A 22,286-nucleotide genomic window follows, 5' to 3' on the forward strand; every position below is an offset into this window, starting at 1 on the left:
CAGAGTGACAGATTTATATACGTCATTACACAATGCTCTGCACACAGTCAGTGCCTGTTTACTGTCGCGTTATACTCTCCCGAGTGCTCAGTACAGTGTTCCGCACATTGTGAGCACTGAACAAATACGACCGAGTGAACGGATGCTCTCCCGAGCGCTCGGTACGGCGTTCTGCGTGGCGCAGAGGAAAGAGCCCGGGCTTGGGAGTCAGAGGGCGTGGGTTCCAATCCCCGTCCCGCCACTTATGAGCTGTGTCCCTTTGGGCAGGTCACTTCACTTCTCCGTGCCTCGGTTCCCTCACCTGTAAAATGGGGATGAAGAGCGTGAGCCCCAAACGGGACAACCTGCCTTGTATCTACTCCCCAGGGCTTAGAACAGTGCTCGTCATATAGTGAGCGCTTGACAGACGCCATGGTTATTATTATTACTATTATTCCGCAGACAGTGAGCGCTCAGTAAATACGACTGATGACCGAAGAGAGACCGGGAAGTGGGGTCAACTGCAAAGCTCCTGTGATGAGCGGACGCCTGGCAAGTCAGAGGCGGAGAGGCTCGATTTCTCCCCGGGAAGGCAGGAATTAGCTCTGTAGCATCCGGAATTCTTTCTTACTTGCCCAGAGGCAGATTTCCTTTCGGGCCTGGGCCTTAACCTTCTCCCCCCTCCCCGGCTTTCGGCGGAAACACACTCCGAGTCTAAAATGTCATTCTCTTCGGAAAGACGGAGCCTCGCGAACCGCGGCGACGGGACGGAGGGCTTTCCCAGGGAAGAATTTTCGGCAGTAAAGAGCAGAGACGTAATACCCTCCTTAAGCCAAATGGAATGCCGTTGTGTGAAACAGGCACCCAAGCCAACCCTACATACAACAGTAATTAGCCAAGATTACACAGTAATTAAAATCATGATGATTATGTTAGGGAGCATAATTTATACAATAATCTCTATCTTCACTTTGCAACATGGGACCCGTCCAATAACAACAGCGCGGAGCGCGATCGGGTAATAAATTCCAAGCGGAGCACTGCTAATTACGGAGACCGGCCACCGAAGCTCGGATATAAATAAAATCCCAGACAGGATACACAATTTATTTCGGACCCCCACGGAGCTACCGCGAGGAAAAGAGCAACCTGCCGCCTCGGCCCCAACCCTTCGAGGCTCTGGGGGCGGGACGAACGGCCCCAAACCCAGAATCCACGTGGCCGGAACGTCTTTTTTTCAAAAGATCCGGATTTTGTTAAGCGTTTGCCGTGTGCCGGGCACCGCGCTGGGGTAGATACAAGATAATCGGGGTGGACGCCGTCCCCGTCCCACACGGGACTCGCCGTCTCCGTTCTACGGAGGAGACAACCGGGGCACAGAGAAGTGAAGCGACTTGCCCAGGGTCACACAGCGGACAAGTGGAGGAGAAGCCAGCTCCTTCTGACTCCCAGGACCGTGGCTCCATCCACTAGGCCACGCTGCTTCTCATCTCTCCATCAATCAGTGGTATTTAGTGAACACTGACTGTGCTCGGGGCACTGTGCTGAGCGCTTGGGAGAGTCCAATACAACAGAGTTGGTGGGTCCGTTCCCTGCCCGCCTCGAGCTTACAGTCTAGAAGGGGACCCAGCCGTTACGATAAATGACGGCTACAGACGGATGCGCTGGGCGGCCGAGGGCGGGGCGGGGATCACCCGCTTATACGGTTCCACTCTAATAAAAATAATAATGATGGTATTTGTTGAGCGCTTACTATGTGCCGAGCACTGGGGTAGATACAAGGTCATCACGTTGTCCCACGTGGGGCTCACGGTCTTCAGCCCCATTTTCCAGATGAGGGAACTGAGGCAGAGAGAAGTGAAGTGACTTGACCCAAGTCACCCAGCTGGTAAGTGGCGGAGCCGGGATTCGAACCCACGGCCTCTGACTCCCAAGCCCGGGCTCTTGCCACTGAGCCACGCTGCTTCTCTACGCGCACAGGCCTTGGTTCTACCTCTGCGACGGACTCCTCTCCCCTCCCGCCCCTCTCTAGACGGCAAGCTCGATGCGGGCAGGGAGCGGTCATTCATTCGATCGTATTTATTGAGCGCTAACCGTGTGCAAAGCACTGTAATAATAATAATAATAATAATAATAATAATAATAATAATAATGTCGGTATTTGTTAAGCGCTTACTTACTATGTGCAGAGCACGGTTCTAAGCGCCGGGGTAGACACAGGGGAATCGGGTCGTCCCACGTGGGGCTCACAGTCTTCATCCCCATTTTACAGATGAGGTAACTGAGGCACGGAGAAGTGAAGGGACTCGCCCACAGTCACACGGCCGTCAAGCGGCAGAGCCGGGCTTCGAACCCATGAGCTCCGACTCCAAAGCCCGTGCTCTTTCCACTGAGCCACGCTGCTTCTCCTGTACCGAGCGCTTGGGAGAGTACAATATGACAACAGACGCATCCCTGCCTGCAACGAGCTCCCAGTCTAGGGGGGAGGTAGACATTAATAGAAATAAACTGATAAATACATAAATGAACAAATAAATTACAGAATTACAGAACGCTTGTTTACCGTTGCATTCTTCCAAGCGCTTAACCCAGGGCTCTGCCCTCGGCGAGCGCTCAGTAAATACGACCGAATGAATACGGCACTCGAGCGGTTCGCCCCTCCTACCCTACCCCGTTGTTTTCCCACGGCGATCCAGTCCACACGCGCTCCGCTCCTCTAACACCGACTTCCTCGCTGCGCTTCCATCGCGTCTGTGTCGCGGCCGAGCCCCGGCCCGCATTCTCCCGGGCGCTTCGTAGACTCGGTAAGCGCTCGGTAAATACGCTGGAACGTCGTAACCTCCCCAGCCCTCGGCTCCTGGTCATCCCGCAGTCTGCGTCGTGTCCTCCAAGAGGCCTTCCCGGATGAAGGCCCGTTTTTCCGCATCTCCCGTTCCCTTCTGGGTCGCCCCGACTTGCTCCCTCTCCTCTCCCCCGTTCCCAGCCACTTCCGTCCCTATCTGTCATTTTATTTATTTCCATTTACATCTGTCTACCCCCATCTAGACTTCGAGCTCGCTGTGGACGGGGAATGTCACTAGTATCGTATTGTACCTCCCCAAGGTACACCATAAGCGCTCAATAAATACGACTGAATGAACCAAGTATCCTCCCCAGGCACCTGGTTAATCAGCAGTCGTTAACGAGCCTCGTCCAGAGAGCGGACATCGGACTAGAGAGGCGGAATCGGAAGCGGCGCGGCTCAGTGGAAAGAGCCCGGGCTTGGGAGTCGGAGGTCATGGGTTCGACTCCCGGCTCTGCCGCTTGGCGGCCGTGTGACTGTGGGCGAGTCACTTCGCTTCTCGGTGCCTCAGTGACCTCATCTGTAAAATGGGGATTGACCGGGAGCCTCACGTGGGACAACCTGATGACCCTGTATCTACCCCAGCGCTCAGAGCAGCGCTCGGCACGTAGTGAGCGCTTAACACATACCAACGTTATTACTGTTATTAGCTAGTGGTTAGAACCCGGGCCCGGGGGTCGGAAGGACCCGGGTTCCGATCCCAGCTCTGCCCCTTGTCTGCTGGGTGACCCTGAGCAAGTCACTTCACTTCCCTGGGCCTCAACTGTAAAATGGCGATACCAACTTTCAACTGTACAAAGGGGATGTCGGTTCTCCCTCCCACTTACGCGATGAGCCCCTTGGGGGACAGGGGCTCTGTCTGACCGAATTCATCGTACCTATCCCAGTGCTTCGAACAGTGCCTGGCGCCCGGGAAGCGTTGAACAAATACCATAAAAAAATACAAATAAAAACATTTCCATCCTGCCGCTTCGGAGAGAAGCCAGACACTTGGCTCAAGAACCCGACACTCGACGACTTTTAAAAGCTCGTGAATCCGTGAAACCCGAGGAGCGGAACAGATGCCCGGCGACATTTCAATGAGCCGCCGGGCCCGCGTTCACCCGGGAGGAGAAGCAGCGTGGCCTAGTGGCTGGAGCCCGGGCCTGGAAATAACGATAATAATGTTGGTATTTGTTAAGCGCTTACTATGTGCAGAGCACTGTTCTAAGCGCTGGGGTAGACACAGGGTCATCAGGTCGTCCCATGTGAGGCTCACGGTCTGAATCCCCATTTTCCAGATGAGGTAACTGAGGCACAGTGAAGTGACTTGCCCAGAGTCACACAGCTGACAAGCGGCGGAGCCGGGATTCGAACCCATGAACTCTGACTCCCAAGCCCGGGCTCTTGCCACTGAGCTACGCTGCTTCTCTAGTCAGAAGGACCTGGGTTCTGGTCCTGCCTGTGCCAAACGTCTGCTGGGTGACCTTGGGCCAGCCACTTTACTTCTCTGGGCTTCAGTTTCCTCATCTGGAAAATAGGGATTATTAATAATAATAATAATAACAATAACGGTATTTGTTAAGCGCATACTCTGTGCCGGGCACTGTACTAAGCGCTGGAGTGGATACAAGCAAATCGCGTGGGGCACGGTCCCTGTCCCTCACAGGGCTCACAGTCATTCAATGTAGATGAGGGAACTGAGGATCTGAGAAGTGAAGTGACTCGTCTGAGGTCACAGGGCAGACAGGTGGGGAAGCCGGGATTAGAACCCATGACCTTCTGACTCCCAGGACGGGGCTCTATCCACTAGGCCACGCCGCTTCTCTGTGATTAACCGGCAAGGTTAAGAGTGTGAGCCCCATATAGGGCAGGGACTGTGTCCACCCTGATTAACTCGGGTCTATCCTAGCGCTTAGAACAGTGCTCGGCACGTAGTTAGCACTTAACCAGTATATATTATTATTATTATTATTATTATTAATAATAGCAACAGATACCATTGAAATAAATAAATCAGCACCGTGCTAAGCGCTGGGTCGGGACAAACTAAGCAGGTCGGACTCTGTCCCCGTCCCACACGGAGACCACGGTCTAAGCGGGAGGGAGACCAGATGTCGATCCCCGTTTCACCGATGGGGAAACGGAGGTCCAGAGAATTTACGGTATTTGTTAAGCGCTTCCTAGGTGCCCGACACCGTTCTAAGCACTGGGGTGGTTACAAGGTAATCGGGTCGGACACAGTCCCTGTCCCACCTGGGGCTCGCAGTCTTCACCCCCATTTTAAGGACGAGGTAACTGAGGCCCAGAGAAAAGTGAAGTGACTCGCCCGAGGTCACCCAGCAGGTAAGTGGCGGAGCCGGGATTAGAACCCGGGACCTCTGACTCCCAGTGAATTCGTATCTGGCCGCGACCTGCTCCGCCCCCCAACTGTTAGCCTCCGGAGGGTAGGATCTCTGTCTGTCGCTTCTGGCATTCTCTCCCAAGCGCTCAGGACAGCGCGGGAGATGCTCGAAAAACACCACCGACCGACTGTCCGACTGACTTGTTTTTGAGAACTCCGGGGACGGGGGAGTGCCTGCTTTCAGGGGTGACTTCCCGCTGCTCAATAAAGAAGAAAGCAGCGGGAAGAAAACGGGAAGAAAACAGCGTCACGTCTCCGCCGATCTCATCAGACTCTCTCCCGGCCCAAGCGAGGAGGTGGAAAGGCGCCTCTCGTATTAACACAGAAAGCCGGAGCCAGGGGAGATTAACGTTTCATTCCGGGGACCGAGGCGCTTTTCGGAGACTCTTGTATTTAATTAGAAGAAGGAATCAGTTGATCTCATTTCAATTAACTCGCCGCGCTCACCATATCCCGTTTGCCGCCCTTCGACAATACTTTCATTTAACATGTCGGGCTCAGATCGACCGCGCCCATTTACCGATAACCGATTAACCGGCGAGGTTCAGCGTCTTTTCTCGGACTTCGGATCCCACGCGACGTTTCTCCCAACCCCGCCAGAGAGCCCGGTTGATTTCCCGACCCGGTCCGGCCGAGCCGGGGCCTCGGGGTTCTCTCTCCCTCTGCCTCGATCGAGACGGCCCTTCGTGATTTAGAGTCCAGTGCGTTTCATTTTAATCACGCATCTGTTTAATCCGTAATTTCTGATTTATGACCACTGGCCGGTAATTACAAGCGGGCCACCGTGGGGGCGGAAAACTAAACGGGCTAGAGGGAATGAGATCAAGCATTCTGCGCTTCTCGGCTCCAGGACGGATTTCAAACGCGGCCGATAAGAGCGGTCCCTGTCTCTCCCGCCCGGGAGCTCTTACCCTGTGCAAGAGCATCGGGAAGGGGAGTGACCTGGTGGAAAGAGCCTGGGCCCGGGAGTCACGGGACCTGGGTTCTAATCCTACCGCTGCCACTTGCCCTCTGAGGGATCTTGGGCAAGTCGCATCACTTCAGCGTGGCTCAGTGGAAGGAGCCCGGGCTTTGGAGTCAGAGGTCATGGGTTCGACTCCCGGATCTGCCACTTGGCAGCTGTGTGACTGTGGGCGAGTCGCTTCACTTCTCTGGGCCTCAGTTACCTCATCTGCCACTTGCCCTCTGAGGGATCTTGGGCAAGTCGCATCACTTCAGCGTGGCTCAGTGGCAGGAGCGTGGGCTTTGGAGTCAGAGGTCATGGGTTCGACTCCCGGCTCTGCCACTTGGCAGCTGTGTGACTGTGGGCGAGTCGCTTCACTTCTCTGGGCCTCAGTTACCTCATCTGGAAAATGGGGGTGGACTGTGAGCCCCAGGTGGGACAACCCGATGACCCTGTATCTCCCCCAGCGCTTAGAACGGTGCTCTGCACATAGTGAGCGCTTAACAAACACCAACATTATTATTCTACTTAGACTGTGAGCCCCTCGTGGGACGGGGACCGCGTCCCACCTGATCAACTGATGTCTACCTCGGTGCTTGGAAGAACGCTTGGCAGATAGTAAGCGCTTAACAAGTACCGTTACAGGTACCATCCGCTGGGCCTTGGTCTCCTCACCCCATCACGTGCCAGGCTTCCGGTCCGGAGAAGACCCATCCTTCAATCGGTGGGATTTCCTGAGCGCTAACTGTAACTACTGACTGCGAGCCGACGAACGAGCAGACAAATTCCCCGCCCTCGACGGCTTTCCAACGTAGAGGAGGAGAGACGTACGAAAAATCGGCCACTCATCAGAGAGAATCGAAAGATGCCCCGGGCACGCGCCTTACCTGGGGCCGAGGACGCTGAGGCCGAAGAGGCTCCCGGCTCCGCTGGTGCGGGATGGCGACGACCGGCCCAGGGAGGCGCTCAGCCAGGATCCGCCGCTCGCTCCCGGCCGAGAGCTCGTGGCCGAGCCCGCCGGTGACCCGCCGGCCCTGTAACGGACACGGAAAGGTCGGCGACGGTCGCTGAGCGGCTCCGGGCCGTCCGAGTGGCTCGGAGTCACCTGCCCGATGCCCGGGCCCACCGGTACCGGCTGAGGCCGCCGGGGCACGGCTGGAAGCTGGAAATCGAGCGATCCCCGAGGAAAGAGTGTGGGGCTGGGGGTCGGCAGTCTTGGGCTCCGATCCCCCCTCTCGCCCTGTCCCGCTGTGCGCCTTGACGCCAGACTACTTGTTTTGTTCCGTTCTGTTGTCCGTCTCCCCGGTTTAGACCCGTTGTTGGGCAGGGATTGTCTCTATCCGTTGCCCAACTGTACATTCTAAGCGCTCAGTACAGTGGTCCGCCCATAGTAAGCACTCAATAAATACGATTGAACGAATTTAGGCAAGTCAGCGGACCGCTCTAGACCTCAGGTACCTCATCTGTAAAATGGGGAGGAAATTCTTCTTCTCCCTCTTGTTTGGACTGTGAGTCCCTAGAGGGACCGTGTCTGATTTGAATAATAATAATGGTGGTATTGGTTAAGCGCTTACTACGTGCCGAGCACTGTTCTAAGCACTGGGGGAGATACAGGGGAATGAGGTTGTCCCACGTGAGGCTCACAGTCTTCATCCCCATTTTACAGGTGAGTGAACTGAGGCACAGAGAAGTGAAGTGACTTGCCCACAATCACACAGCTCACAAGGGGCAGAGTCCCAGGGAAAATGCTCAACAAATAGCACTATTATCACTATTACACCAGTGACATTTGCTAAGCGCTTACCGTGTTTCAACACTGTTCAAAGCACTGGGCCAGATACAAGATAATCGAATCGAGAGAGTCCCTGCCCTACATGGGAGTGTCAGTAGGAGGGAGAACAGGTATCGAATCCCCATTTTAATAATAATTGTGGTATCTGTTAGGCGCTTACTATGTACTAAGCACCGGGGCAGATACGAGTCATTCGGGTTGGACACAGACCCTGTCCCACGTGGGGCTCCCAGTCTCCATCCCCATTTCAGAGATGAGGTAAACGAGGCTCAAAGAAGTGTGTGACTTGCCTAAGGTCACCCAGCAGACAAGCGGCAGAACCGGAATTATCATCGTTATTATTTCTGTTGTTATTGTTCTTATCCCAGCTCCGCCACTGGCCTGATGAGTGACTCTGGGCATGTCACTCCACCTGCCCGGACCTCAATCTTCTCATCTACCCCTTCCTGCCCCCGAGGCCTACTGCAAGGCTAAATCGAGATCAGGAAGGTAAAAATGCTTTGGAACAAAAAAGCTCTACAAATTACAAGAGCTCACCACCCTCTTTACTGAGCTATTTTTATTCCTAACAGTAGCAGGGATTGAATCGAGGTGGAGTGGCTCCGGTCTAGTCAAGGGCGTCACTTACCGCCGCCTGGGGGAACACGTGGACTCCAGCGTGGTCTGGACACTGTGACCAAGGGACAGGAAAGGACAAACTATAAATCACCTATTTATCTATCTTGATGTCAGTCACCCCCTCTGGACCGGAGGCTCCTTACGAGCAGGGAACGTGACGGCTGGCTTATATTAACGTCTGTCTTCCCCTCTAGACTGTAATAATGATGATGTTGGCATTTGTTAAGCGCTTACTATGTGCCGAGCACTGTTCTGAGCGCTGGGGGAGACACGGGGTCATCAGGTTGTCCCCCGTGAGGCTCACAGTTAATCCCCATTTTACAGATGAGGTCACTGAGGCACAGAGAAGTGAAGTGACTCGCCCACAGTCACGCAGCTGACAAGTGGCAGAGCGGGATTCGAACCCGTGACCTCTGACTCCCAAGCCCGGTCTCTTTCCACTGAGCCACGCCGCTTCTCATGTTATATTCATAATAATATGAATAATGGTACTTTATTAAGGGCTTACTACGTGCCCAGCACCAAACCAGGCTCTGTGTAGATGCGAGATAATCAGCTTGGACACAGTCCCTGCCCCACAGGAAGTTCACAGTCTAGTGAGAATAATAATAATAATAATAATGTTGGTATTTGTTAAGCGCTTACTATGTGCTGAGCACTGTTCTAAGCGCTGGGGAAGATACAGGGGAATCAGGTCGTCCCACGGGAGGCTCACAGTTAATCCCCATTTTACAGATGAGGTAACTGAGGCACAGAGAAGTGAAGTGACTCGCCCACAGTCACACAGCTGACAAGGGGCAGAGCCGGGATTCGAACTCATGACCTCTGACTCCCAAGCCCGGGCTCTTCCCGCTGAGCCACGCATGAATCCCCATTTTATCAATCCATCAGTGGTATTTATTGGGCGCTTACAGTGTGCAGAGCACTGGACTAAGCACTCGGGAGAGCACGATAAACGGAGTTGGTAGTTACGATCCCTGCCCATAATGACCTCGGCGTCTAGAGCTTTTACAGATGAGGAAAGTGAGGCCCAGAAAAGTGAAGAGACTTGCTCAAGGTGTCACAGCAGGCAAGTGACGGAGGCGGGATGAGAACCCAGGTCTCCTGACTCCCGGGCCCGGACTCTTTCCGCTGGCTCATGCTGCTTCTCTGCTTCTCTTCTAAGTCAGTAATTTATTTATTATATCTGTAATGTATTTATTTATATCTGTAATTTATTGTGTCTGTAATTTACCTATTTACGTATATTAATATCTGCCTCCTTCTCTAGACTGTGAGCTCATCGTGGGCAGGGAATGTGTCTGTTTGTTGTTATACTGTCCTTTCCCAAGCGCTTACTACAGTGCTCTGCACACAGTAAGCTCCCAATAAATATGATTGAATATACGAATGAACGAACGAATGTTTCTAGAGACAACTGGGCCCGTTATTTTCAGTCGGTTAGACTGTAAGCCCATGAATCGTACATTCCAAGTGCTTAGCACAGTGCTCTGCACATAGAAAGCGCTCGATTAATGCTGTTGAATGAATGGAAATGAGTCCCCTCTTTTGCCCTAACATGAGTTTCCATCATCGTCATCATCCGTGGTATTTCCTGAGCACTTACTACGTGCAGAGCACTGTACTAAGTGCTTGGGAGAGGACAGGACAAGACAGAAACATCCCCGTCCACAACAATCAATCGAACAGTAGAGAAGCAGCGTGGCTCAGTGGAAAGAGCCCGGGCTTGGCAGTCAGAGGTGATGGGTTCTAATCCCAGCTCGGCCATCTGTGGGACTTTGGGCAAGTCACTGAACTTCTGTAAAATGAAAATTACGACTGTGAGCTCCACCTGGGACGACTTGATAACCTTTTATCTCTCCCAGTGCTTAGAACAGTGCTTGGCAAATAGTAAGCGCTTAACAAATACCAGTATCATTATTATTATTATTATCACTGAGCACTTACTGTGTCCAGAGCACTGGACTAAGCGCTTGGGAGAGTACAATATAAAAAAGTTGGCGGACACATTCCCCGTCCACAGCACGTTTAGAGCAGATATTTGGGCTAAAATGCTGTGTTTCACAAATAGTAAGCACTTAACCAATCCCAGACCATCGTGTGGCTTAATGGACAGAGCGCAGGGCTGGGAGTCCGAACGACCCGGGTTCTAATCCTGGCTCCGCCACAAGTCTGCTGAGTGACCTCGGGCCAGTCACTTCACTTCTCCGGGCCTCAGTTCCCTCCTCTGTAAAATGGGGATTAAGAGCGTGAGCCCCAAGTGGGGCAAGGACTGTGTCCAACTTGATTAACTTGCCTCTAGCCCGTGCTTAGAACAGTGCTTGGCACAAAGCAAACGTTTAACAGCACCATCGTTATTATTATCTATTAGAAGCAGCGTGGCTCAGTGGAAAGAGCCTGGGCTTCGGAGTCAGAGGTCATGAGTTCGACTCCTGGCTCTGCCGCTTGTCGGCTGTGTGACTGTGGGCGAGTCACTCAACTTCTCTGTGCCTCAGTGACCTCCTCTGTAAAATGGGGATTAACCGTGAGCCTCACGGGGGACAACCTGATTACCCTGTATCTCCCCCAGCGCTCAGAACGGTGCTCTGCACATAGTAAGCGCTTAACAAATACCAACATCATTACTATTATTATTATTATTACTACACTACGTCTCGTCTCATGCCGTCGAGTCGTCTCCGACCCATAACGACGCCACGGACGCATCTCTCCCGGAACGCCCCGCTCTCCGTCCGCCGTCGTTCCGGCAGTGGATCCACAGAGTTTTCTTGGTCAAAATCCGGAAGCGGTTGACCATCGCCGCCTTCCGCGCGGTCGACTCGAGTCTCCGCCCTCGCCTCTCTCCCGTGCCGCCGCCGCCCGGCACGGGGGCGGTTTGACTAGTAGCCGACGGCCTGCCGCTCGCTGGCCACTGCCCAAGCTAGGAACGGAATGGACAGGCCTCTGCTTGACCCTCCTGTAGCTGAGACTGGGAGAGGACTGGAAACTCTCCAGGTGCCCCCTAAATGATAATAACGACTCTCCTTTCTCCCAGAAAGCCAACCTTCCGGCTACATCTGCCTCCGGACAGGCTCTGTCCCCCTCCCTCGAGCCTAACTGTCCCGACCGGGGCTCCCGCCCACCTCCAACGCCGGCCCGGTGGCTCTCTCGGCCCGGCGGTTACCTTTCGGCGTCACTGTCGTCACTGGACTCCACCTCTTCCAGAGCGAGCTGAAGATCGGCGATCCGCCTGATGGCCGTCTCGAGGTCCGCCTGCAACGTCTGTCTCACAGCCGAAAGTTCTTCCACGTGCTTCTCCTAGGGGCCGGACAACCACCGCTTGACTTGAAGCAAGACCGCCCCGCGCCGCGTTTCAGGTTTCGTTTTTTACGGTATTTGTTAAGCGCTTACTACGTGCCAGGGACTGAAGCGGGCCCTGGGGTAGACACGAGTTAATCAGGTTGGACACGATCCCTGCCCCAGATGGGGCTCAAAATCTTAATCCTCATTTTACAGACGAGGTCTCTGAGGCCCAGAGAAGTCAAGTGACTCATCCGAGGTCACAGAGCGGACAAGTGGCGGATCCGAGATTACCTCTATTGATGTCTGTCTGCTCACTGTTGCACTGCACTCGCCCCGGCGCCTAGTACAGTGCTCCGCACAGAGTAAGGGCTCAAGAAATATGATTGAATGAATGAACCCAGATAAAATTTCTGGTATCTGTTAAGCGCTTGCTGTGTGCCAGGCACTGTACTAAGCGCTGGGGCGGACACAAGCAAATCAGGCTGGACGCAGTCCCTGTCCCACACGGGGCTCACGGTCTTCACTGAGCTCTTACCGTGTGCAGAGCACTGTACTAAGCGCTTGGGAGAGTCCAGTGCAACACTGAGCAGACATTCCCTGCCCACACGAGCTCACAGTCAAGAGGGGAGGAGACGGACATCAATACAAATAAAATGACAGACAGGGACATTAGTGGTGTGGGGCTGGGGGGGAGGGGGATCGCAAAGGGAGCGAGTCAGAGCGACGCAGAGGGGAGAGGGAGAAGAGGAAAGCGGGGGCTCAATCTGGGAAGGCCTCCTGGAGGAGATGGGCCTTCGATAAGGCCTGGAAGCCGGGGAGAGTCATCATCTGTCGGACTTGCGGAGGGAGGGCGTTCCGGGTCAGAGGCGGGACGTGGGCCAGGGGTCGGCGTGAGACGGTTAGCACCGGAATGTGGAACGTCTTCGGGATTTTAAGACTCGGGAAGAAATCAGATTTTATTTTACGGCTCAGGGCGTTTCTAAGCCGCTGCCCGGGCCAGACTGAGTCAGGAAGGGGGAGAGACAGGGAGAGGAGAAGGACACCGAGGGAGCGCAGATACACCGCAGAATTGAACGTGATTGAAGCTGCCAGCTGTAAAATTGCCATCTCTGTGGTGACGAGGTGAGAGATGATTTGTTGTGTTGGTTGCGACAGGTCCTTGCAAAGGAGCCAGCGGCCTGTCAGAGTAAATAATGAAAATCTGGGAATCACGGCGAGCTCAGGTCCAGGGACGGGGGGAAGAGCGGCTACTTCTTAAAAAAATATCCGGAGGAAAAGCCGGGCTCCCGCTTCCCACAATCCAGAGCACTCTGGGAAACTCCCAGGGAACGGGGCGGAATTGGCAACTCATTTGCCAATTTTTAACCCCACTGATCACTCAACCAGTGGCGTGGATTGAGCGCTTCCTTTGTAAAGAGCACTCTACTAAGGGCTTTGCGGGGGACTACAATAGTCAATGGGATTTATGGAGCGCTTACCGGGTGCAGAGCACCGTACTAAGCGCATAGGCGAGGACAATACAACAATGTAACAGACACATTCCCCGTCCACAACGGGCAGACGGTCTAGAGGCGAGCTACAGAGTGGGGAGACACATCCCCTGCCCACTGCTAGCTTACATCTAGATTGTGGGCTTCAAGACCACCCTCCATCCTCCCCACCCAAAGTGAAATGAGTAAGTTTTCCCCGGACAGGAAGGGGCTTGGAACCTTTCACCTGGAAGATTTAGAACCAGAGTCTGAGGGGAAGAAAGGCCTTGCCGGCCAAACGGTTAACCACGACTTTGTTTTTCCTTATATATAATGCCATTATTTGTGAAGTGCTGACTATGTGCTGCTTTCCAGGTTCCCTGCTCATTTGGAAAATGAAGAATTGGGCTATTCTCCGCCCGCCCTGGTCTCTAAAAGCTGAATGAACTGGAACCTGCCGGGATCTTTTTCATCTTTATTTGCTCCTACTCCACCGTCCTTAATAGAACTCCTTCACCAAATTCCTCTGTCCCGCAGAAGGCTCTCTGCGGACGGGATGAAAGAGGAGGGCAAAGGGGAGGAGGTGCGCCCGATTTTAACACAACACGGAGTGTCGTCAAGTGAAATGAATGTCCTCCCTCGGAACGGAACCAACGTGAGCTGGTGATTACCGATATGAGCCATTAAGCAAAACAGGATCAATTGATAAAGTACGAGAAGCAATTCCCCCAAGTGCACCGATAAGAGAAATGACCAAAATAATTCTCGACACTTGGAAAAAATCTCTGCAATTAATGGAAGATCATTAGTTGTATTCTATTTCTCCGACATCGACACTAGCGAGAATTAATACTGCTGAGCATCGGGAGCGGTACCGTGGACTCGCTTACTCCACTGAGAGAAATAAATGCCTGACCGGTTTATAAATCTGAGCGCTAATACGTCCTATGATCTCCCCAGGACTTATTATGCAAATAGAATATTTTCTTGCCTTTGGCATGTGGACACCTAATCTTTTCTTTCATTCGGCCGGCTTACTTCACGCCAAAATAAGAGTTTTCCATTTCAAGAGAGAGCCCGGGTGGCTGACGAATAAACTTAACTAAAGGAAGATTTTTAAAGGAAAGGTTTCATCTGTTTGCGGGCAGGCGATGTGTCTGCTTGCTATTGCACTGTATTCTCCCAAGCGCTTAGCACACAGTAAGCGATCAATAAATACGATTGAATGAATTGGTTTGTATCAAATTAGCCTACCAGGCTGATTCAAGGTCCCCTTTGAAGTCATCTGAGGGTGGGTTGGATTGTTAGTGTCAGTAAATGATAATAACTGTGGTACTTTTAATAATAATAATAATAATAATAATGTTGGTATTCGTTAAGCGCTTACTATGTGCAGAGCACGGTTCTAAGCGCTGGGGGAGATACAGGGTAATCAGGTTATCCCACGTGAGGCTCACAGTCAATCCCCATTTTACAGACGAGGTCACTGAGGCACAGAGAAGTGAAGTGACTTGCCCACAGTCACAGAGCTGACGAGTGGCAGAGTCGCGATTCGAACCCATGACTTCTGACTCCCAACCTCGGGCTCTTTCCACTGAGCCACGCTGCTTCTCAAAAAAAGTGCTCCTTTTAAGCACTTACTACGTGCTACACACTGAACGAAGGGATGACGTAGCCGGGGCAATCAGGTTGGGCACAGCCCCTGAACCCCATGGGGTTCGCAGTCTAAGGAGAAGGGAAATTGGACAGCAAAATGCATTTTACAGATAAGGAAAATGAGACCGAGAGAAAGGAAGTGACTCGTCTAAGGGCACCCAGCGCGGGTAGGTGGCGGAGCCGGCATTAGAACCCAAAGCCTCTGACTCCCAGGTTGGTGCTCTTTCCACTAGACCACGCTTGGCAGTGATGTCTGTCTCCCCCGCTCTAGACTGTGAGCGCGTCGTGAGCAGGGAACGTCACCTTTTATAGTAGTAGTGTCCTTTCCCAAGTGGTTAGTAGAGTGCTCTGCACACAGTAAGCGCTCAATAAATACGACGGAATGAATGAAAGGAGCCGCGGAATACCAAGTAATAGCCCTCCCCCTCTGTGGCCGCCGTGGTCTTTTACTACCCACGCAAGCCAGTCCCTTATCAGGATCCCACAGAGCCTCTCCATCTCACCCCGGGGTTCCTGGTGAGAAGACCTTTCCCCCATGGCCCAACACCAGTGCCAGGTGTGACCTCGGGCAAGTCACTTCACTTCTCCAGGCCTCAGTTTCCTCATCTGCGGAATGGGGATTCCCTTACCTGTCTTCCCTCTTGCTAAGACGGAATAACTGTAGCATTTGTTAAGCTCTTACCGTGTGCCAGGCTCTGCTCGAAGCCCTGGGGTAGACAGAAGTTAATCAGGTCGGACACAGTCCCTGTCCCATATGGGGCTTGCAGTATCTGTTAAGCGCTTACTATGTGCCAAGCACTGTAATAATAATGGTAATAATAATAATTATGGTATTTGTTAAGCGTTTATTATGGGCCAGGTACAGTATTAAGTGGCTCTAGGGGGGATACAAGCGGATCACGTTGGACATGATCCCTGTGGGGCTCACGGGCTTAATCCCCATTTTCCAGATGAGGTAACTGAGGCCCAGAGAAGCGAGGCGGCCGGCCCGAGGTCACACAGCAGACATATGGCAGAGCCGGGAATGGAACCCACGTCCTCTGACTCCCAGGGACGGGCTCTTTCCGTTAGTGCCCCCCTCCTCACGGTTGTTTCACCCCCACAGTGGAGGTGTCAATTTCTTACTGGGAACAGGGTCGAAAATGGGGCGGGGATTTGAGGGCGGCCGGGCCCCGGCCGGGGTCGTCTTTCTAAGACGTGGCCGCATCACGGATCTTCCTGACTGGAAAATCTCAGGTCCCGTCAGAGCCCCATCCCGACGGCAGTGAAACATCCCAATTATTATTAATCATTCGTGTTATTAAATGGGGGAAGGCACCCGGGCAGTGTGGCCTAGCGGAAAGAGCCTGGGAGCCAGAGGACCTGGGTTCTACACCCGGCTCTGTCGACTGCTTGCCGTGTGACCTCGGGCAAGTCATTTCACTGGTTCTCCAAACTACTTAGACCGTGAGGCCCGCGCGGGCCGGGGACCGTGTCCGAACTAATTCGCTTCTATCTACCCCAGCGCTTAGAACGGTGGTTGACGCGCAGTAAGCGCTTAGCACGTACCATTAACGACGACGACGGCAACCCAGGCCACGGAGAAGGCAACAACCAACCCCGGGTTTTGACCATTAAGCCTCGCCGCCCCTCACGGGGCAAAGAGATCCACACGTCCGCTTCGGAATTCGGAAGGACCCCCTTTAAGGCCGCCTTTGGGGCAGGATTCCCAAACAGGGTAGGGAGGGGGGTGAGAGGAGAGCCCCAGAACGTGTCTCCATGGCAATGGTAACCGTTTCATCCTGCTACTTAAAGACCAACAGGACGAGACCGGGCTGCCCAATTTTCTTGACAGGGGAATAATTACATCAACGAGGGAGCCGTGGTCAGTAGGGGGAAGCAGCGCGGCTCAGTGGAAAGAGCCTGCGCTTCGGAGTCAGGGGTCATGGGTTCAGAGACCTCATCTGGAAAATGCCATAACATATGCATAACATATGCATAACAAATGCCATAAATAAAACAAAGCAAACAAAACAAAGGCCACATGGCTGGCCAACGCTAGAGAGGGCACTGGAACCCTTTTCTCCTGTGACTCAACCCAGAGTCCTTTCCGCTAGGCCCCGCTGTCTCCGGGGGCTGCTTGTTCACAGAGAAGCAGCGTGACTTAGCGGAAGGAGCCCGAGCTTGGGAGTCGGAGGTTGTGGGTTCTAATCCCCGCTCCGTCACTTATCACCTGTGTGACTCTGGGCAAGTCACTTCACTTGTCTGTGCCTCAGTGACCGCATCTGTGAAATGGGGATTAAGACTGTGAGCCCCACGTGGGACAACCTAATTACCGCGTATCTACCCCGGCGCTTAGAACAACATTTGGCACGTAGTAAGCGCTTAACGAATACCATCGTCATCATCATCACCCCTAAAAGCAAACCAAGGCAGCCACCGTCATCGAACGGACGGCCCGAGGGACAGGGTCCGGGGTGGAAAGGGACGGGGTCTGGGAGTCAGAGGACCAGAGTTCTAATTCTGACACTGCCTGCTTGCTCTGTGATCTTGGGCAAAGCGCTTAACTTCTCTGGGCTAGGGTTTTCTCAACAGTAGAATGAGGATTCCTTATCTGTTCTCCCTCCAACTTAGACTGTGAACCCCACGGGGGACCCAACCCGCAGCACGGCTCAGTGGAAAGAGCCTGGGCTTCGGAATCAGAGATCATGAGCTCGACTCCCGGCTCTGCCACTTGGCAGCTGTGTGACCGTGGACAAGTCACTTAACTTCTCTGTGCCTCAGTTCCCTCATCTGTAAAATGGGGATTAAAAGTGTGTGAGCCCCACGTGGGACGACCTGATTACCCTGTATCTCCCCCGGCGCTTAAAACAGTGCTCAGCACCTAGTAAGCGCTTAACAAATACCAACATTCATTTTATTTTTTTTATCCACCCCAGCCCTTAGAACAGTGCTAGTCACATAGTGAGCGTGGAAACACAAGAATAATCGTGCTCTTTCCCAGCTCTCAGTAGCCTTCTGTCCACAGTGAGTTGCTTAATGAACGCAACTGCCACTACGACTTGTCTTCCGGCGGAGGGCAAACGTCTGGAGGCTCGTAACCATAGTAACAGGTTTCAAGAGTGGTCCATATGCGTTATTTATAGGGAAAATTAGTTAGGGATAAGGAGAGGCGGAGTTGGGGCGTGAGAGGGCTCATCTCCATATCAGAACGGATGCCAAGGAAGGAAGGGTAGCACGGTTCCATCCACATCCCGTTGCCATGGAGACGGGACACCGGGCTGGATGGACAATCAGTCTGAGCCCGGAAGCAATCCTTTCATTCATTCATTCATTCGATCCTATTTATTATGCACTTACTGGGTGCGGTGCACTGTACCAAGCGCTTGGGAAAGTACGATACGACAATAAACAGTGGCATTTCCCGCCCACGACGAACTCACGGTCTAGAGCGGGCAGGCAGACATCAATACCAATCGATAAAAAGACAGATCTGGACATAAGCGGGGTGGGGCTGGGAAGCGGGGGGAAGAGCAAAGGGAGCAAGTCGGGGTGCTGCAGAAGGGAGTGGGAGATGAGGAAAAGCGGGGCTTAGTCAGGGAAGGCCTCTTGGAGGAGGTGGGCCGCCGATAAGACTTTGAAAGTGGGGAAAGTCACTGTCCGTGGGATTTGAGGAGGGAGGGCGTTCCAGGCCAGAGGCGGGACGTGGGCCGGGGACCGGCGATGAGACAGGAGAGATGGGGGCACAGGGAGAAGGTGAGCACCAGAGGAGCCAAGTAGGAGGGCTGGGTTGTGGAAGGATTTCTTATATACTTATATTTTTCTGCTCTTTCTCCCGCCTCCCTCCACTATGGGGACCCTCTGCTTTCCTCTTCTGCTCCTCATTCTTCTCCTCTCCCTCTTCCGACTGAGCCGCTAGGAGGGGCCTCCACAGGCAGGGGAGGGAGGAGGAGGCGGGAGGAAGAAACCGCGGCCCAGTGCTGAGTCTCTCGCTCTTTCCACCCCATTTCCCCACCCCCGAAAGGTTCAGCTGGGCCCCCCGCAGCCACTGTCCCCGCTGGAGACTTCTGCCGACTTGGGATTTCCAAGTTCCAATCATTCGGTCGTATTTACTGAGCGCTCACTGTGTGCCCAGCACCGTCCTAAGTGCTTGGGAAGCAGCGTGGCTTAGTGGAAAGAGCCCGGGCTTAGGAGTCAGAGGTCATGGGTTCTAATCTCGGCTCCGCCACTCGTCAGCTGTGTGACTTTGGGCAAGTCACTTAACTTCTCTGTGTCTCAGTTACCTCATCTGTAAAACGGGGATTAACTGTGAGCCTCACGTGGGACGACCTGATTACCCTGTATCTACCCCAGCGCTTAGAACGGTGCTCTGCACATAGTAAGCGCTTAACAAATACCAACATTATTATTATTATTATTCTCACTGCACCTTGATTTTGCCTACCTCGCCGCCGACCTCTCGCCCACCTCTTGCCGCTGGCCTGGGACGCCCTCCCTCCTCAAATCCGACAGACAACCACTCTTCCCCCTTTCAAAGCCTTCCTGAAGGCCCATCTCCTCCAAGAGGCCTTCCCTGACTAAGCCCCCCCTTTCCCTCTTCTCCTACTCCCTTCCGCGTCGCCCTGACTTGCCCGCTTTGTTCTTCCCCCATCCTGGCCCCACCGCATTTATGTCCCTAGCTCTCATTTATTGATGTATTTACGTATTTATGCATTTATTTATTTATTTTTATTAATATTCATGTCTGTCTCCCCCTCTCTAAACTGTAAACTCCTTGTGGGCGGGGGATGCTTCGGTTTCTTGTTGCATTATAATCTCCCAAACGCTTAAAACCTATAAAGCAATTGGTTTGCAGCGTGGCTCAGTGGAAAGAGCGTGGGCTTTGGAGTCAGAGACCATGGGTTCGAATCCCGGCTATGCCACTTGTCAGCGGTGTGACTTTGGGCAAGTCACTTAACTTCTCAGTGCCTCAGTTATCTCATCTGTAAAAGACTGTGAGCCCCACGTGGGACAACCTGATTCCCTCGTGTCTACCCCAGCGCTTAGAACAGTGCTCTGCACATAGTAAGCGCTTAACAAATACCAACATTATTATTATTATGATTCTCTAGACTTTAACTTCCCCGTGGAGAACACGTCTATGCATTCTTTGGTATTGCACTCTCCCGAACGCTCACAGAACAGTGTCCCGCATACAGCGAGCGCTCAAATAAATACCATGGACTGACTGACTGAGAAAGTCCGCTCATTTGCCGTAAACTTCAGTTGATAAAAATCCCTGGGGCTGAGGTCCGGTAGACAAGACGAGGCCCTGTTAGTTGGCTTCCACCCTCTAGAGCAGTTACACTGTTTATCATTTGTATTAACATCGGCAAATTCCCATTCTCAACCCGTCCCTTCGCTAACGCGCTCATAGGAGGATTTCCAAGAACAGAATCCCAGAGGGGGACATCTCATCTTTTACGGAGACGGGGACACGCATTTTACGAGACGGGCTTTCTACTTGTCCCAGGACGGCACGTGGCAGAGAAGCCGGAAAGCGGCATGGCGGAGTGGACAGAGCACGGGCCCGGGAGTCAGAAGGTCACGGGTTCTAATCTACCACGTCTAAATAAATAAATGGTGGTATCTGTTAAGTGCTTGCTATGTGCAAAGCACTCTTCTAAGCGCTGGGGGGTACAAGGTGATCAGGTCGTCCCATGTGGGGCTCACAGTTTTAATCCCCATTTTACAGATGAGGTAACTGAGGCACAGAGAAGTTAAGTGACTTGCCCAGAGTCACACAGCTGGCAGGCGGCGGAGCCGGGATTCGAACCCACGAACTCTGACTCCCAAGCCCGGGCTCTTTCTACTGAGCCACGCTGCTTCTCTGCGTGTACCCCACGTTAGTAATGGTACTTACTCTTACTAAATAGTATTACTAAATATATTTAGTAATAGTATTCTATTTAGTAATAGCATTATATTTAGTAATAGTGTTATTAAAAATAGTATTGTTTTTTGGGTTGAAAAAAACCCAACAAAACACAAAACGTTTTAGGCGGGGCTTGAAAAATAAATTCTTTTCCTTTCCGTTTAGCTGTGACGACTAGGGCTCAGAGAGGACTCTGCCACGTCGGTTGTGGGACCTTGGGCAAGTCACTTCACTTCTCTGGGCCTCCATTACCTCATCTGCAAAATGGGGATGGACCCCGTGAGCCCCACGTGGGACAACCTGATGACCTTGTATCTACCCCAGTGCTTAGAACAGTGCTTGGCGTTTGTAACAAACGCCATAATTATTATAGAAGACATCTCTTCGAAGACACCAGGGGTACGAATTTTGGGAGCGATCTGCGACCCATTTAATACCCGTGCTCATCGCCCGTCCTCATCTCTATCCCCGCTGTGGTCTCCGGAAGACGTGAGCCCGAGACCGCACGGCTGTTGAGCGGTAAAATATAGAAACACTTCAAGCTCCTCCAGTTAGAGCCCAGGCAAAGATGAGACTTCATTAAGCCCCTTGAGTGCAAACAGCCTGTAAATACGGAGGCCATAATGTGTTAAGCGGGCTCGGATCACACTGTGATAACGCTACCGAAATTACGAGAACCATCTTCTGTCAGGAGGACGGCGGAAGGTGTTATTTGAATGCCGGCTGGGGTCTAAAATACGTTCCCTCTGGAATGTCGCTTTAAATACTTCAATTCCCGGCCCAAACGATTCACTTTTAGACTCAAAGTTTCCCTAACCATTCACGGGGGGTGAAAAAAGCCCCAACAAAACACAAAACGTTTAAGGCGGGGTTTGAAAAATAAATTCTTCTCCTTTCCGTTTAGCTGTGATGACTAGGGGGCATGTGCAGTAACTCAGAGTCTGGGAGCGCAAGAGGGTGAGATGGGGATCTTTAAATGGAAAGGTTGGATTTAGGAAAAGAGGAAAAGGTCACTGCAGTCAAAGGAACGTGTCTGCCAACTCTCCCAAACGCTCAGTACAGTGCTCTGCGCACGGTGACGGCTCAATAAATACCAGTGACGACGGAGGTCAAAGCCTCCCGGCCTGAAGGGTGGGCCATCCAAACCAAGTGCTAACCTGTCCCTCTCCATCATCACAGGTATTAAGAGCTTAACTACGTGCCGAACGCTGTGCTAAGCGCCGGGGTGGACGCGAGAAGCAGCGTGGCCTAGTTAGAAGGATTCGGGGAGTTAGAAGGATTTAAATCCCTGCTCCGACACTTATCTGCCGTGTGACCTTAGGCAAGTCACCTCTCTTCTCTGGGCCTCAGTGATCGCATCTGGAAAATGGGGATTAAGACTGCCATGTGGGACGGGGGCTGAATCCAACCTAATGAACTTGTCTCTACC

The 22,286-nt window shown here is 52.8% G+C and overlaps 1 protein-coding gene across 1 annotated transcript in view; it reads right to left on the reverse strand.

The window, feature by feature from the left end:
- MYO18B (myosin XVIIIB) overlaps positions 1–22,286 on the reverse strand; it is a 133,705-nt gene that overhangs the window by 9,243 nt on the left and 102,176 nt on the right. Inside the window, exons 41-43 of the mRNA XM_029049138.1 lie at positions 11,721–11,854; positions 8,568–8,609; positions 7,035–7,181 (exon numbers count right to left, since the gene is read on the reverse strand). Of these exons, the coding sequence (XP_028904971.1) occupies positions 7,035–7,181; positions 8,568–8,609; positions 11,721–11,854 (323 nt within the window). The remainder of the gene's footprint in view (positions 1–7,034; positions 7,182–8,567; positions 8,610–11,720; positions 11,855–22,286) is intronic.

This window comes from Ornithorhynchus anatinus, chromosome 21 (genome assembly GCF_004115215.2).
Source record: "Ornithorhynchus anatinus isolate Pmale09 chromosome 21, mOrnAna1.pri.v4, whole genome shotgun sequence".
In the NCBI taxonomy this organism is placed as follows: domain Eukaryota; kingdom Metazoa; phylum Chordata; class Mammalia; order Monotremata; family Ornithorhynchidae; genus Ornithorhynchus; species Ornithorhynchus anatinus.